The sequence below is a fragment of the Charadrius vociferus genome, unplaced genomic scaffold (genome assembly GCF_000708025.1).
Source record: "Charadrius vociferus isolate BGI_N301 unplaced genomic scaffold, ASM70802v2 scaffold535, whole genome shotgun sequence".
NCBI lineage: Eukaryota > Metazoa > Chordata > Aves > Charadriiformes > Charadriidae > Charadrius > Charadrius vociferus.
In genome coordinates this window covers 262,770-280,571 of record NW_009648542.1, presented here as the reverse complement: position 1 = coordinate 280,571, position 17,802 = coordinate 262,770, and the positions used below count along the sequence as shown (strand labels likewise).

The following is a 17,802-nucleotide window of genomic DNA, read 5'->3' as shown; positions in this document are numbered from 1 at the left end:
ACAGGTGCTGACTACCATCAATGTCTAGATTTTTCACTAGGAGATAAGTACCTCTCCCAATATTTTATGATTCGGTTTAATTAGACCAAGTTAACAGAATGCTTAAAAACAGACTTTAAGGCAAGTCCTTTCCAGATTCATCATTCTAAAACTCTGGCCTTAACAACTATTACAAGTGCAACTGGAAACAGTATTTTTCTTCTTACCCTGTAGTAGTGTGGTCATGTTATATCAGCATTCCTGTTTCTTGTTGTATTTTAATGGAAATAGTATGTTTGTGTAAATCCATTACTTACCTCACAGAAATTAATAATCTTAGGCTACGTGACGAGTAATTATATTGGACTTGTGGCTGGCCAAATGGGTATCAGTCAGTTAAAATTCTGATGACAGTCAAATCTAGGATAGTCATTACTAGATTAGCAAGAATACATGATGGTGATTTTGGAAGCTAGTAGATGCTGACTTTACGATTTCACTGCCAGTTAACATGGGGTTAGGAAGACAGTGTCCATCAGAATAATGTGGGAATCCACACTGGCTATATGGAAATCTTCTAGACTATTTCCAGGCACACCTAGCAATTTAATATCTGTTTCCCTAACTGTGTGGTGCTGTGGACACCTCTTCCCATAACTCTCCTGATGTGGCTCCTTATCAAGATGAAAAGCACCTGTTATGCTGAAAGAAGAAATGCATCTTGTGGTTGCTTTACTGCCACTATTACTTGTTGGTCAGCACACATGCATGACAAACACGCAACTGAAACCAGGCTGGTTGCACTTAGGGCAAGATCAAGGCATGGCAACGGAGTTGCTGTGTCCCCACAACTGCTTGGTTTCCCTGCCTATCATCAGTTAGCCTGGCACAGGAAACCTTTCACGGGTAACATCACCTCTTGCCAAAAAACTGCAAGTATCACCTCAGAGGCCACCACATTTTCTTGAAATTTTTATTTGGCTTTCTGAAGGGGAAGTGGAAGTTGCTCTGTGATGCACTCAAGTTTGACCTGTATTTTCTACAATATCTGCACAAAGAAGCAAAAGCAGATGGTGAAAGGACGGGACTGACTTGATTAAGGGGAGTCATGCACTGGTACCAGCATCTGCACGTAGCTTCAGACCACCAGCTGCAAGAATTGGGAAGTCTAACTCATGAGAAAGACCTTGGCTAAGTCCTTGATGAAGAAGAAGCTGCCATGGAGTGGGGGCTGCTTGGGCAGCTACTCAGTGTTTTTGTATGCAGCAGGGGGAAAAACTTACTTATTTTCATTTGAACTTCCTATTATGTGGTCCCTGACAACTGTTCAGCTTGTTATAGTGTCAAGAGATGGTACAGAGCTCCTAGAAGGCACAAAAATCCCTTTTTGACATTGCTATAACTTCTCTTGATGTGACACTAGCTCACGTAAGCCCAGACAACCAAAGTACTTTTGCCCACGTCAAGGGAAGTCCAGGAAGCAGTGGTTCTCTCACTGCTGCAGCATAGGGGGCCCCAAGACAGGCACCATAGCTGGGCAGGAACGCAGCATAGGTCCCTGAAGGCAAATGCAACGCAAGGAGGAAGAACACAGCCTTGGAGAATGCCTCCCAGGTAATTCAGTAGCACCAGTGGTTTCTCACACATTCAGCATTGCCACTTCAAAAAAGAAATCTAGAAGGAATTTTCTTCCTTTCTATAGTAACTTTATACGGAATGGGATCCATTGATCTCCCATTGTCACTTTATGCTTTTCCTGCTCTTTTGTCCAATTTTTTCGCCACTCTAGTCTTTTATGGCAGCTTCTGTCATATTACTAACATTTAACACAAAAGGAGACCATATCGACTGTGGCCAGTGCTACCTCAGTATACTTACGTCATTAGAGACACAGAGCTATACACCACCCTGAGGATTAACTGGCATATAGTTCTCCTGTTGCCTGTGACGCTGTCAGTTAACTCCAACTCTTACACGGTCAAAGTAAGCTGACTATAAACAACTTTGTGAACTTACCCAATGTAAGCTTATGCAACAAACAGCAACTCACTTCCTGAACTGTTTCACTACTGGGGAAGCTTTTCATCATTTCCACTATAACATTGTAGCAGCGAACATTTCCAGACATGAGCACTTCAACATTGCTGGCTAAAGAAAGAAACAGAAAAAAAAATTGCTTCTTAACAAAAAAAAAAAAAGGTTGATTGGATTCTGATTCAGACTTTATTTAAATAGATTTATTTAGAAAACTGGGCCTATGTTTCAGTTTTTGCCCTACAACTTGACAGAAAGGTGGCATTCTTTTCCTTGGTATTGCCATAGAAGTCATTAATGACTATCAACACTTTGAAATAATTCATTAAGTTCAGAGTCCATATTAACATTTATGCATTTGTTGCATTCTACATCAGGCCATGTAACAGAAACCCCCTCACAAACTATTCTTACGTAACATTTTTTGTACAGCTGAACAAATTGTTTTATAAATATTAATCCAATCTTATAAATGGTGTTTATAACATGATTGTGGTCAGGTAAACATTTTACAGTAGTTCAGTAATATTCCCAGGGACATACAACTAAGAAACAATTTAGAAATGGTTTTTTTTTCTAATAAATGTCATTTACTTGATTTAATCATGTTTTTCTAAGTTTTCCTTCTTTTTAGGGGGCAAGTTAGCAAGTTATTCTTTTCATTTAAATTAGTGCTCCCATATGCCTATTGTGTACTGAGGGTACAGAAATGTTCACATAATGCTCCTGCAATATTTTGAAATTCATTGCAAATTCTGTATTTCACAGAATCACAGAAAGGTTGAGGTTGTAAGGGACCTCTAGAGGTCATCTTGTCCAACTCCCCTGCTCAAGCAGGGCCACCTGGAGCAGGTTGCCCAGGACCACAGCCAGATGGCTTCTGAGTATCTCCAAGGATTTTGCAGCCCCTCCGGGCAACTTGTGCCAGTGCTTGGTCACCCTCACCCTATTTACTGCTTATTACGCAGGCCAGATACAGAAACCAACAGGACACCCACATAAGCCAGTAAAAAGACATAATCCATCCTTTCCTAATGAGGACAGAGGGATCCCACACACAATAATTTAAGACAAAACAGCATCATGGTAGTTAAGACAGTGTATGAAAGCATCTTTGTAGCGCGTCTATCCAGGGTATGAGACAGAATATGAACCCAAAAACTCTTGAACAAAATCCTGTCCCCAGTGAATGAAAGGGAGTCCTCTCACTGACTCCAAGGGAGTTCGCATTACTCTGCTGAGGTATCTAAATTTTCTTAATCATTCTTTCAACAGCCTGGCTTTCTTGTATACAACATAAGAGGAATATTCACAACTGTATTATTAAAGATAATTAGTCTTTTTAAAGCTGCAGGAGATCTTCAAAATAATATGTATCTGAAAATTAAATAATGATACTCTAAGTTGAAAAAGCAAGCTCTGAGTCAGAAGCATTTCTGAAGCATTCTATTTGACAGTGAAGGAAGGTACCTTTCAAAACGCTTTAAGATGACAGCAATTTATTTATGTCATTCTCAACTGAGAACACCTTTTTAAAGGTATGTTGCATCACTTCACATAAATCATTTCACAGGTGACAATTATAAACATAATAAAATATTCAGAAGATTCTAAAATTGTTCCCAGAACAAGCTAGAGAAAAGGAGGTGGAACGGATCTCATTTAATCTTAACCACCAAAACTTGGTCATCTAGGTTCTCACAACAATTGATGAAGAGATCTGAGCACTCTGTATGGTCACTGACCCCACCTGTAACACATACCTCTCTTCGGTTAGGTAAATTTCCTCTTGAGGTGCTTGTTTCTCCCCATTAAACAGAGGAGAAGCCTGGAGGGCTGCCTATGTCTACCATTTAGATGGCTAACATTCTGTGACCCATCACCCCTCTGTGGACTTTGGAGGACAGTCGGCAGCAAAGCATTTTCTCATTCCATCAAAACTACTGAGATTTAAAAGCGTTCTTGTACCGCATTGGAATAAACACTTACCTTTCAATTTCTCACGACATATGAGCTGGAACAAAGTCTATATATGCCTTAGTGAAAGAAGGCATAGTGAGGTACAAATCCTTCATGTAACTCATTTGGAATAGAGACTTGAACTTCAGGGTATAGGGAAACAAACATTTTACTACTGGATAAGCTAGAGTACGTACTTACAGTTAATGATTTTCTCCATGGTGGCCCTAAAGGAATGCATTGTCTTGCAGGTATTGGGGGATGTCACAGACCAAGACTATGAATGCTGGCAAAATACCCTAGCTTTGCACATTCATGTTTCTCTGATTATTTTCAATCTTTCGTATCAGAAATGAGACTCCTAACACCAAAATAAATACCCACTTTAGAGCAGGTCTTTGTCATGCCCTTCTCTTGTTATACTTTCTACCAGTATTTACTATTTTAGAAAGCACTTAAAATCTGGCATCCTCTTCCTTAGAAAATAGCAATAACTTCTGGGCTAGTGTAAAATTATTTCTGGCTCAAGGAATACTTAACTTTTTAAACACAAACTGGAAGAGCAAGACGTTTCAGAAAATGAAACTATATAGCTTGGACTCTGATGAAATGTGGGACACTTAAGTCTAGTTTTTGTTTTGTGGCACACATGGAGCCAGCACAGTTCCTATAGAGCCAAACAGGATGTATGAGCAAGGCTTCGTGAGCAATCATGTCTGCAAGAGTACAACATTATGTATCTCACTCATGGAAGACATGGAGAGCAGGACCCTGCTCTATGCTTGCCAAAATTGTGCAATTTCATTGCGACTACCAGCAGGAAGCTGACAAGAGCTGCCTCTGTGTCAAGGAGATCAAATTGCTGTCAACAAATTGACACAAATCATCAAGTGTATTTCTCAGGACCTGATTTTGCCCACAATGGGGACTGCCGTTACCAGAAGACAAGACATAATGTAGATATTTTCTTCCAGTCTTACTGCACAACACTTGAGGACACCGTAAGACTCTATAATGTGTGCAGTGCTACCAATGCTCCTCATTGCAGTCGCCACTGAATGATCGCAGGGGGTGTCTGAGCACAGATTCCTTTTCTCAGTCATGGCCACTGGATTTGTGCGGGCGATTTTCCCCATGTGGAACAGCCTCTGCCAATAGCGTTCTCTACCTGCTACCCAAACTCACTGAAGATTTATTTAGTCAATAAATATAGCTTATTTTTCAAGCATTAAAAAAAAAAGACAGGGCAGGGTCTTGAATTTTCACCTCTACAACCATGATGAGCATTTCATTACCACTTACTCCAAGCAGAAGAAAGTCTCTTTCTGTTATGTATGAGAGATTTCAGCTTTATCAGAATGGCTGAATATGAAAATTTGCCATGAAAATTACAAATCCGTATTTCCATGTAGAAAGGTGGTTTGTCTGGCAATTCCCAACCAGTTCTCCCTGATTTTTTATAATTACAATTTCTGAAAGATTACCGCAAACTGAGGTGAGCTGATGCATGCTATGGGAGATGAGGAATTGAAAACAACTTCCAATAATTCACTTACATGGACCAGCTAAGGAATGTAATGAATAAAGTGCAGGAAGAATCACCTCTTCTTTCTCTGGAAACTCTTTAAATACTTTCAGTATGATCATATGATCTTTGCTTTCAACAAATTCAGTCAGCTGCTCTTCTGGAACTAAATTGAAAAGCAAGAGAGATACAGTATGTTTTGAGGAAATAATTCATACCCTGGTACAATATGAGAAAAGACAATTATTTTTATCAAGTTTCCTTATATTTATTTCCTATGTTTCACATAGAAAGGTACTCTCCATACAGATCTTCCACAGTTATGACTCCTTTTACTAAAAAATGAGCTACTTTATAAAGACCCTTTCCTAGCCTACCCTTTATGTAACTGAGTTCTAACTTTTAAATGCTTCCCTGTGAACCAATATTTAAAAAAAAAAAAAAAAAAAGTCTTTTAGTCTTTTTCACAGAACGAAGTGAAGGAAAGGCTAAGCATACAGTGAAAACAATCTGATGGAATGACATTTTGCATACTCCATGATTTTATTTCACTTCTCAACTTTTTTTTATAATGGAGTTCTTTCCATAAAGACTACAGCCATGCTTTAATAATACCTTACCTTCAATATAATAATGGCTTAAGGTTTTTCCATCCCTGCCCCCTGTCATTTGTGCTGACATAACTGCATGGCTGTGCTACGAACCAGATAAGGAAACTGAGCCAGGTTGAGAAAGGACACATTTTACATTTTGTTAGCACAAGCATTTTCTGAATCTGGTTCAAGCTAAGGCTAGTCAAACATTCACATTACAATAACTGACAAGGTGGCTTAGAGGCAGGAAAAATGTAGCCAGGGGCAGCCTAGGAACTTGTTATATTAGCACTGCTATCAAGAAGCATGCAGGTCTATACCCGGAGCAGTTTGTAGATCTGTAAAAATCAGGCAGTTAAAAAAGCATGCACAGAAAATCTAAGCAGCTCAGACCTTTGTGGAAACTGGAGAGAAAATACAGCAGGACAACAGTATTTAGGAGAGTGGAAGAGAGGAAGAAACACAGAAGATATTTCGAGGCACACATGTGGGAGGAAGACTTAGAAAAAGCAATATAAAATGGTAAAAAAAGAAAAGAAATCTAAAGAATTTGGAGACTAACTCTGAAGTAAAGGAGTACAGTGGACTTGGTAGGAGTGCTAGGATTTCTCAATGTTTATTTTGAACCAAGAAACTCAATGCAAAGCAAGGCTGCTACAACAACGAGATTTCTGGCCATTACACACACAGTTTCTGCAAATTTTGCAGAAATTTAATACACAGTGACTTGATTTCTCAGAAGAAACACAGGAATATCATACAGATGCACGGTCATCTTTCAGCATTGTCAGGATGAAAAGCAGAATCACATATTTTTCTAAAGTGCAAACGTTTTTGCTTTATTTTGGAATTCACACGCTACTAAAATTTGACAGTCTTTAATAAACAACCCTGGGTTTTGAGAATTAAAATCAAATGTCTCTACTCTCTGTTCCAGTGTTACTGACGAATGTTGAATCCCATATTTTCAGTTAACTCTAGAGTCAGAAATTAAGAGATAGTTTGATTTTTTGAAAATTTCATATTTATTGCTCTAATTTAGAAAATTTGTGATGATGCTTGGAAAACCTGTTTTGTGCTAACTTTATTCAAAGAACAAACATAATACACAAACCAGAATTTGGAATGCAGCAATTCATTTATTATAGTTAAATAAACATCTGCAGTCCCCTCCCAACCTATACATTTTTCTAACCTAATATACTACAAGATATAAATACCTTTCTCAAAAAGTTTGTGTAATGCTTTACATCCATGTTGCTGGATCTCTTCACTTTTAGGGAAAGTGTGCATGGCATTAAACACCAAGGAAAATACATCCACCTCTTCTTCCAAGAGCAGGAAAGCAATTACATCTGAATAGCAGAAGAAATTACATGTTGCACTGATTACTTCTCAACATTTTTGTTGAAAGTACTATACTTAACCATTAAAATCCAAAATTCTTTAATACTGTCCTTAAAACTGACTCGATGGCTCAAATCCAGGTTTTCATACAACACATGAGGATGGTATCTCTTAAGGTAGTATTTTAAAATAAAACTGAGATGTTCTAAAACATTACTGCCAAAAAGACAGTTTCCCCTCTCCACTCTTGCTCCCACCTTGCACTGCTTTGGTAATTGTCTGGTCCCTCAATGAGCCAGGTCAACTCACTAAACTTGTAGAAAATTAACCCATCAAAAAACCCCTTTTTGCAGTCGTAGCAAGCTGAAAAGTTTCACTAACAAGTAAGGTTGATGGTAAAAAGGGGGCAGGACTACACTGCCTGCGGAATGCAAAAGGGGATTTGAAATGTACCTGTCAGCTACAGTGAACCATGAAATCATCCACCTGCATCATGAAACCGTATTCTCACTCTCTCTGCCATTCATTCAGCCTGAAACTGAACTAAAAAGCCAATCTCACTGTTGCTCTTATGACATTAAAAAATGTCTGAAAAAAATTACTCTCTCTCTAGCATGTGTATGCAAAAACAGTCACATTCGTGACAATTTTTCAAGCTTACAACAATAACAACAGAATTCATAAAGCCTGTTCCAGCATTTCAGCTGCAGCTGGGTTTTGTGGTGGGGTTTTTTTTTTTGTTTTTTTTTGTTTTGTTTTGTTTTTAAGAGAAGATCTTTCTATATGGCATTCACACTCTTTTTTTTTGTTTGTTTTTGTTTTTTTTAAGAGAAGATCTTTCTATGTGGCATTCACACTGGCCTGTCAGCTCCAGCTATAGTGCAATTCAAGTTTACAGACATATAGAAATAAAGAATACTAACAGATTTTTCTGACAAGGTACAACTTCAAATATTTTTCTGAAGTAAGGTAGTTGAGACTTTAAGTTTGGTTATATCAACTGCTGAGAAGAGGAGTAGCAATCAAGAATAAACGGTTATGGAATATATAGTCAACAGTTTAGGACCCTTTACGATACCTCACAATTAAAAGAAAGAAGCTGCTGGTTACAGTTACTCACTAATAGCCAGATTTTGCTATTATTATTATTAATCACCCAGTGTAATGCCTTATAATGAGACCTGCATTACCCAACTTCAGCAGATAAGAAGTTAGGCATCCAGTCTAAGCTAGTCCTTCAGACCCCTCTACAATCAAAAGGGAGAGGAAAACAGGCTTGAGAGGTAACTGATCTTATAAAACAGACAAATGAATAGCATGAACCATCCTCTGAAAGTGCCTGTCTCACTCCACTGCCTACAGCAGAAGCTTGGGACAGCTGGATTAGCTTCGACTACCTAAAGTCAAGACTAATCCTTAGTTTGTAAATAAGGATGATTCAAAAGCCTGTTAAAATCAATGGAAAAAAAGTCCTATTCTAACAATAATTTGTGCTAATATTATATGGTAGCTTGAATAAAACTAGCAGAATCTTTCCCTTAAGGTCTCTCTAATTTCAACAGAAAATCAAGAATCTCAGCAACATGAGAAAAGTCCTCAGTACCTGGTAAGATTAGGTCTCTGCAGAGCAGAATAACAGAAACATCAGAGATGGTTTACTGTTTTCATAAGTACTAACTAGTACTAAAGGAAGTAAGTCAGAATGTCACCAAATTTATACTCTGATAAGAAAAAATAAGCTCTTACTTATTTTATTTAACTACTTAACAGCAAGTATTTGTGCGCAGGCAAATAACAAGTTAGCAAAATTAATTGGTCATGTTCTTCACACCCTTGCAATTTGGAGAATCCTTTCTACCTGGGTAAAAAAGGTGCAAAACAGTACTCATTATTATTTTGTATACAAGTACAAATGACAAGTGACTTTATGGATTAAAACAACGAGAAAAATCAGACCCAACGCATACAGTCAGACACTTTATACCACAGTTCTGTGTTTTAAAGGTTTAGACAAAGTGGGAAAGTAAAACACAAAATACCTGACATGAGGAGTAGATTTAATGCTTTCAGTCCTGTAACTGAGAGATTTATATTTCCTTTGTGGACTGTAAGCATTTTAAGAATCTGCCTAAAAATAAAGAAAAAAAAAAGGAAAGAAAGGGTTATGGCTAAAGAAATATTAACATATAGAAAATTTTATCAAAAAATTACTTAAAAAATACAGAAATTAGCAAAAGCTTAAAAATCTCTTGACTAATTTTTTTAACTTTTATTTCAGTTTATGTTTTTTTCAAGTTCGTAAAGAAATCATGTTGGCATTTTAACTATTTTCATACTTCATTAAAATAATGATGTATAATTTATCAATTTTACTTTAATTTTTAATGAATTATATATTAATTCAATAGCGGACCAGTCTAATACAGGATGGGGTTACTCTACAGAAAGCAGGGTTGTGAAGTGCAGCAAACTGTGGACAGTACAGCACTGTTCCGTTTGTCCCAAGAGTTGAAGTTCCAGTGAATGATCAAGGGTTTGCTGGAAGAGAAGCAGCAGTTATCCCAGCTATAGAACTCAAACAGCATCTTGAAGAACTCTACCCTATCTAAGTTTTCACCGCACAGCACTTATGTGATGCTGGACAAACCCCTAAAAAGAAACATTTCATAGACTGCCAGTTGTATACTCCTTAATTTCTGGGTGGCCCAAGCTGAGAGCCATAGATATTAACCTCTGAAATGAGTCAATCAAAGTTGACTTTTTAAACAGAGAGCCAAACAATCCTAAGTACACTGAAAAATCTAGTACATGTATCAAACTGGGCACCCAAAAATCAGTTGATACTTTCAACATCTTTTGCTAAAACTACCATCTGTAAAACAGTTACCACAAATCTGTTAACACCTTCTCAATAAACTCAAACTGGGCACCCAAAAATCAGTTGACACCTTCTCAATAAAGAAAAAAGCTCTAGATCATACTGATGAACACTAAGAAAAACTGAGAAGAAAACGAATAGGCCAGTTTTCACATAAGGTATCACTAATGTACAGTAAATAAGGCAGTGGGCCAAACACTGAATGATGCTGATGACAGGAAAATAAATATGCATTGATTTTGTACTGAATGAATATCTCAAAAGGGGGGAAAAACAGATCCTGTAATTAAAAACTAAATAAAAATGGATAGGGTCACATAAAAAACATAAAGAAACCTTCATTTTTTTATTTTCATTATTTTGGAAAGCTTGACTCCGCAGTCTTAATAATCTTCAAATGTGAGTCTTTGTATAGACAATATCTAATAAAAATGGATTATGCAGTAGTTTGCGATACTTTAGTAGATACTTGACCTGTCTTGAAACACAAAAGGCAGCACTTAAAGTTTCATCCAAATTTCATTCCCCAGCTCTAGCAATTATGTTGTTTGTCTTGCTAAAGTCAAACTTTGTAAGCTAGACTGATTGTATCTCTGGTTTATTTCTTTTCCCTTCATACAATGATGTTGCTAGTTTCTTTCTCCTCTGTTGTAGCACTAGTGTTCTAGCTATAATGATCAAAGCACACATAAGAGGCAAAGTCTAATGGGAGATATAATATCCTTTACCTTTTGCAAGACAGGAAATTATAACAGTATCAGTCCAATAAAATATATTTTTTCTGTTCATATAAACCATGTCTTGCTTACAAACTTACACTCTCATGAACACAAAACCGCTACTGAAATCTAAGGTTAGTCAGAATACTGTGTGGGACGATCTTAAGAATGGAAAATAAAATCCAGTTAAATCCAGGTGTGTTTTTTTTTTTTTTTCTTAAATTGAGTATAGATACCTCGCTGAAACTTCTGTATGCACACTTTGGACTTATAAGTCTAAAGGCGAAGATAGATGGTGGCATTTGGGTTTTCAGTCCTGTGGCAAATTCTTGACCCAGCATACAGCCCACATGTACGGACTAAGTAGTAGATTAATGCATAAAGGAAAACACAGAGCAACCCTAACCAAGCTGGTAGGGTAGCTAAACAGACACCCTTAAATCCGCTTTAACCTCCTCATTAAAGTGTTCTAGTCTTAAGCATTCCTAATGCATTTTATTGTGTGGTTGCAGGTGTGTGTGCACATGCACACATGTGTAGAAGGATTCCTTCTCCTCCTTGCTCCCTAAGTAGCTGTGGCTTAGACTTCCTTACTCGTTACACCCTGCATGAATGGAAAACCTCACTGAGTTATCAAACACTCTGAAGCCATCTGTCAACATCTATCCCTTGTCTACCAATGACTCATGGTTTCTGCTGTGAGGAAGGAACTCTGCTTTGGGAAGAGGACATTTTATAGAGTGTGATCTGTTTCAGGCAAGTGCTGATATATAAAGATGTGAGCTGTCTCAGTATAATGCAGAGTAAAATAATCACACACTAAAGCACGTCTAATACCAGGAGAAAATGCTTTGCGTATACCCCCCCATTTCACGTATAATAAAGAGCGAGGATGTAAAATTTTCTAAACTTCATCTACTGTATGACAGTTTAATGTAAAAGATTACAAAACATCTCATGAAGTCTCTTTGAGCTTGTAGAAAGGATGCAAATACACTGAAGGAATTTCCTTCCTTTCTTCTCACAGTGATAGCAACTATTTAATTATTTATTGCACTGTCTGTCAAGAACACTTAGATTAACACCAAACTACTGTTTGTAAACACAACTGTAACATGGTCAAGTTGGCTCATTGTTGAGAGACAAGAAACAAATGTTTTTTCTAGCCTATGTTTTCTGTTCTCCTAAGTTACACACACAAAAGTGAAAATCTCTTGTAAAAAAAATAACCTTTTCCTCTCTACCGTAACTGTTTCCTGCCTTGCTGCAAACAGCACGTATTCATTATGGTGTCGATGCACTGCAGTACTAGTCCAATCCACCAACAGGGAACCCGAGACATCATTTAGCTGGTTTGCTCTGCCTTTGGCACTGACAGAAATGTCTGAGCCCACTGCCCCACTAAAAACAAGCTTCTCCACAGCAAGGAAAACTGTCAACATGTCATCAGATCTTTAGTGAAGTTTGAGTTTGAAAAGGATGATTTGTTCAACTGCACACACTGCGTGGGCTCTGAGGAGGCTATGGGAAAGATCAGCCCCAAAAGAGTAATTTTTCTGGGACTCAAGAATAAACAGCAATATCTCTAGCTCTCAGAATAACTCTCAGCCAATTAACAAGCCTTTAAGCTGCCAAAGATACCATAACTAGCTTGTACAGCTACAGCTCAGTTATTTTTTGCTCATGAAAAGCAACCAAAATCGCTACTTTAGGCTTGTGGATATAATTCCTCATGTTTGGAAAGAACACACACACACAACCATCCAGGTAATACTGCATCTGGCTATTAAAATGGAAGACCTTGATAACCACAGAATCCCAGCATCGCTGAACTTGGCAGGGACCTCTGGAGTCTCCTGTTTCAACTCCCCTGCTCAAGGCAGGACCAACTACAGCTGCTTGCTCAGGTTCTGAATACCTCTAAGGCTTGACACTTCACAACCTCTCCGGGCAACCTGTTCCAGTGTTTGATCAACCTCACAACAAGAAGAAACCCACAAAAAAATTCAACCATTCAGAAGCTGATGTAATAACTTTATATAAATATATTTCATTGCATATATATGCTGCCATAATAAGCAAGCATTCTGGAAGGCTCTTTGCATACAAAATACTTACTGGTGAACACCCAGTACTTCCCAGTCCTTCCCAACATCCTTAGGAGCTATGTTCTGTAGAGTACTTGGACAAATTTCTATTAATTTACAAAGAAGTGACCAACCCATCTGTAAAACAAAAATGCAGCTATTTTAGAACACGCATTCTGTCTGGAACTTCAATGTTGTCTTCTAATATTCTTGGCTTTTGGAAGATGGACGTTCTGAAAAGTTATTTAGCTAAATCAATAAGGGAAAATTAACTAACACAAGACAAATGACACAACAAGTTAGAAGATGGAGGTAAAACAGATATGCTAATGATTCTGAATGCACTGATTGTAGGAACATATCACTCTCAACATGCTTCAGCACTGCTTGAAGATAAAGGACACACAGTTAAAAGAGATGCTGACAGAGAGAAAAATATGATGTGATCCATAGTATGTCATCATGGCCCAGGGAAGTCCACTGCACTATTACAGGTAGTCCAGCTTTATTGAAGAGCAGCTGTTTCCATTAGGATTTGCCATTTAATTCCAAATTATAAGGAGAAAGGACAGTTTTTTTTAAAGGTGTCAAATGTTTTAAATGGGGATGAGATACTCAAACAATACTATATATTTCGTATTCTCACAATCAATCCTCAATACTGTGTACTTTCAAAACGTAATGAAGGCATTGAAAGTTTTGAGATCATAAGGAATGAAAACAATGTATTTTTTCTTAATAACTACCTGCTCTATCCTGTGCAAATTCTGTGACTTTCAAACATCTCTAAATGATGCCAAAACCAAAAAATATTTCTCTTTGGTCTTCCATATTGGAGAAATCTGCTCTCTTATGAACATCTGTAGGCCGGTATGACTGAACGAGCTTTAGTGAGGATGCAGCAAGCAAAATCTGTACAAAGAATTAACTGATGAGCAAAACCCCGCAGTAGTGAAAGAGAAGTAGTGAACTGAGAAATGTCAAAAGTCAAGATGAAGCGGTTTTTACAAAAAGGAATTAAAACAGTGCATGAAAGCTTCCTTGGCCATATAAATAAAAAGGAAAAAAAAAGTGGAAATAGGCTTGTGTGCTTTAAGAATAGGGAGAAGATAGAAGATTAAGTATGGATCAAAAATTATATGCGTCCCTGGATCAGTTTTCGGCACAAGAGTTATGTAAAGCCAAGAGGTCAAGACAGGACAGCCAAGAACAGGAATGTAAATGGCCATCTCCGAAGAGTTTAACTGCAAAGTTCATGGAAAGTGCACAATCTCTAACACTGCAGTCTGCAAGACTAGAGATGTGAAATTGCAGGTCTGGTAGTGAACAGACACTCATAGGAACAGCACAGATTTAAATCCAAACAGCTTCCATGACAGCTTTGGTGAGTATGAAAAAGGTGATGTAGCTCCCTGGGAACCGGAATTCTGCTTTAACCTTTCACATACTTGGTTACATGGGCTACGTTCACACTATCTGCAGTAGTTTTGTTTCTGTTTCAGATTTCCAGACCCAAATGTTTTAAGCCAATTACAGCCTTAATGTCTGCAGATTGAGCTTGACCATGAGCCAATTTCCATGGTCTTCTCTTGCTTGGAGAGCAAGCCGGCTTGCTCTACACAAGCCTGCAAACCTATTACTATGGACATTCAGGAAGATTAGGCTGGCCTGTGTAACTGAGTCCTGACTAAACATAAGTGCACAGCATAGTCTTAGCAATCATCAGTCTTCCCCAAGATGAAGATATGTAATTCCCCAATTTTTCATGTTCCAAGCAAAGCAGAGTTTATCAGTGACAATCAATCAGGTACAAATTTCAAATCTACATGACAAAGACATCGTAGAGGTGACTATTAAGTCATACACCGTGTATTGCTTAAAAAGATTTTATTTTAGAAGTTCCACTTCGTGACATCCTAACTGTTGTAAAATTTAAAACCTGATGAAAATTACTTTAATGACTTTACAAAATTCCTTTTTGTATAAAAACTGTTTCTGATGAAAATTATATTTCCATTAAATGTTTTCATTTGGATTGTTGTGATTCCAAGTATTGACAAAACATAAGAACTGTGGATCCAGAGCTGACCAAAGGAAACATCTGACCTGCTGACACGTGGTCTTTTTTACACTAATGAAATCATAGCCTCAGATAACAGAGAGCTTATTATCTTTTTAATAATTACATAAGAAAGTAAGGGTCTTTTAAATAACAGAAATCCTAAAGGTTACAGGGAAAGAAAAAAAAACAAACCGTAAACAAAGACGTTCTTATAAACATTTAAATGGGTCCCTGTACACAGAAACAGTTGCTGGCAGCACTCAAACTCTGTTATTTTTAAATCAGACCCTTTTCATTTCTAGCATGCAATGAATTTATATTACGTTAGGTCACACCTTCTACGTGAGACAATAAAGCTCTGCTGACTGCTCTTCACTCAAGTGTAACATATTTTGTTCAAGAGTTTGTAAGCTGCTCCAATCACTGCCAGTCAGTAACTGCAGAAAGAAACTACCTTATTAAAGCCATCTATTTTACTTTAAGGCACTATTGACTTTCCAGCACAGTATCTTCCTACTTCTAAAGAAGCTTGCAGGGTTTACGCCTGTAGTCCATCTTGCACCAGTACTTTCAATATCGATCTATTAAGCAGATTTACTCTGTACAAGCCAGTGGAACTGCACCACTACATGATGCTTTTTAGCCAGTTAAAGAGGGGAAGGAAAGAAAATAAAATCCTCACTTCAGATATGTCTCTTACTGTGTTTATTCTCTTATGTGAGTCAATTTTATTACAATGCCAAAAGTAAAAGAGATTGATTAATCCATTTATTGAATGAAAATTCATTAGTAAAGAGACTGCACTGAAATCAGGACATTACTTCGCCGCTGCCTTAAAGCGAGAATTATGTGTTCACAAAAACTGTAAACGAATCACAGTTAATGAAGCAAGAAGACAGAGCTCTACTAACATATTGTGGATGTTTGTAAATATCATAACTGAATGTGAAGGAAGAGTTGCCTATGACATTTTATGAGGAACAGGATTTGAGCTTTGCATTGGCTACGAATGTCACACTTTAATACAAAGTAGTAATGCAAAGGAGCTCCAAAACCTCTAAACTGAAATACTATACGACTACAAATGTAGGCAGAGAGAATATTAAAACTCATTTTATGATTCTATATTAAACCAGAGTGAGGTGTTTTAACATCGTTAAAATGAAAATTAAATCATCACTATCTTCCTTATACACTTCTGAGAGTCTTGTGCTATCACTTCAGACCTACTTCTGGTTGTGTTTGGATTTCATATTTTTTACTTCCTAGTCTAAACCTCTGGGCAGTGGTTTTGTAAATTGTTATACACACAACATGCTTTATCCTGAAAATAACTGCTGACTCATCCTTCTGCATTTCTTATTGAGCTGACTATTGAATAGTAAAATAAATTAAAACTTCAGATTCTGCACAAGTACTTAGTCTTCAAAGGAAACCTGTGATCACTGTTACTACAGATGAATCACTACACAAGTACAATTTCATATTTTAATCTGAATTTTATGCTTTTGACCTCTTGCTAAGGTCTACTTGACCAAAAATTCCATTAAAATATGCCATTATTTAAGAGGCATTTGTGATATAATTTATGTTTTGCCTTCTAGTTCAATTGAAAAAAGTAAAAAGATGCCAAAAATATTGTAACCATAGAAACAGGCTTGATAAAAAAAATAATCAAGTGAGTTGCACAGAAATCTGGAGCTTATAAATACCCTTTAAGCATAACATAGTCAGAAATTTAATATATGCCTGCCAGGAAGGAGCTGTTTCATATGACAAGTCTGGCAGCTGTACCATAAGTACAACACCAGCTTGTGCAAGTGCCACACCTACTCTAAATGGGCCAATGCTAAGTTACAGGAGCAGGCAAACAGAACCTTAAATTGCAGAACCTACTCTCAGCTAAAAGATTCCCCTCTAGCCCCCTTACAACACGGGGCTAGTACAACTCTCCTTCTAGGATAGGGCTACATATGTGTGAATTCATATTATACCTTTCTGCATTTCAGAAGTTTGTCTAACCGTGGCAAAATTTAGTATTGAAACCTCAAAAATATATTAGATAACACTATTTATAATTCAGAAGCCTATACCGTGCTGTGCTCACACTGCCTAACTTATATTTTCTACACGGCCTTCTTTCGCCGTTTAGAGATGCCACAACCGGTACCTCCAAAAAGCTGGAAAACTCGTCCCTTTAAACGCAGGCGGACACAGCGCCCTTTTACAGATCAGCAGCACTTCATAAAGTAGCCCAGAAGAGGGCAAGTTAAAAAGAAATAAACAAGCCCAGCAGTAACTTTTGACTCCGGGAAAGAAGGGCGGTGCTCGGCTCACCCCAAGGGGCCCCGGCCCTCCCCCGGCCCCTCAGCGCCGCGCCGCCCCTACCTGCTGCACGCCCGCCGCGCCCGGGTACAGGTCCACCACCAGCAGTAAGGGCACATGCACGTTTTTGCCGCTGAAGAGCCGGGGAGCTGGGAAGGGGGCACAGAGACAGGCCGCATTAGAGACCGGCGGGCGGGGCAGGGCCGGGCCGGGCTGGGCAGGGCGGCCGGGCCGCCCGCGCCTTACCGCTCTGCCGGGCCGCCAGCTCCCGCAGGTCGCTCAGCGCCTGCACCA

General features: G+C 38.1%; 1 protein-coding gene across 1 annotated transcript in view; it reads right to left on the bottom strand.

The window, feature by feature from the left end:
- Positions 1-17,802, bottom strand: part of LRRK2 (leucine-rich repeat kinase 2) — a 164,138-nt gene that overhangs the window by 52,022 nt on the left and 94,314 nt on the right. The window contains exons 2-8 of the mRNA XM_009885946.1: positions 17,755-17,794; positions 17,572-17,657; positions 13,153-13,259; positions 9,477-9,565; positions 7,311-7,445; positions 5,529-5,663; positions 1,996-2,127 (exon numbers count right to left, since the gene is read on the bottom strand). Coding sequence (XP_009884248.1) covers positions 1,996-2,127; positions 5,529-5,663; positions 7,311-7,445; positions 9,477-9,565; positions 13,153-13,259; positions 17,572-17,657; positions 17,755-17,794 — 724 coding nt within the window. The remainder of the gene's footprint in view (positions 1-1,995; positions 2,128-5,528; positions 5,664-7,310; positions 7,446-9,476; positions 9,566-13,152; positions 13,260-17,571; positions 17,658-17,754; positions 17,795-17,802) is intronic.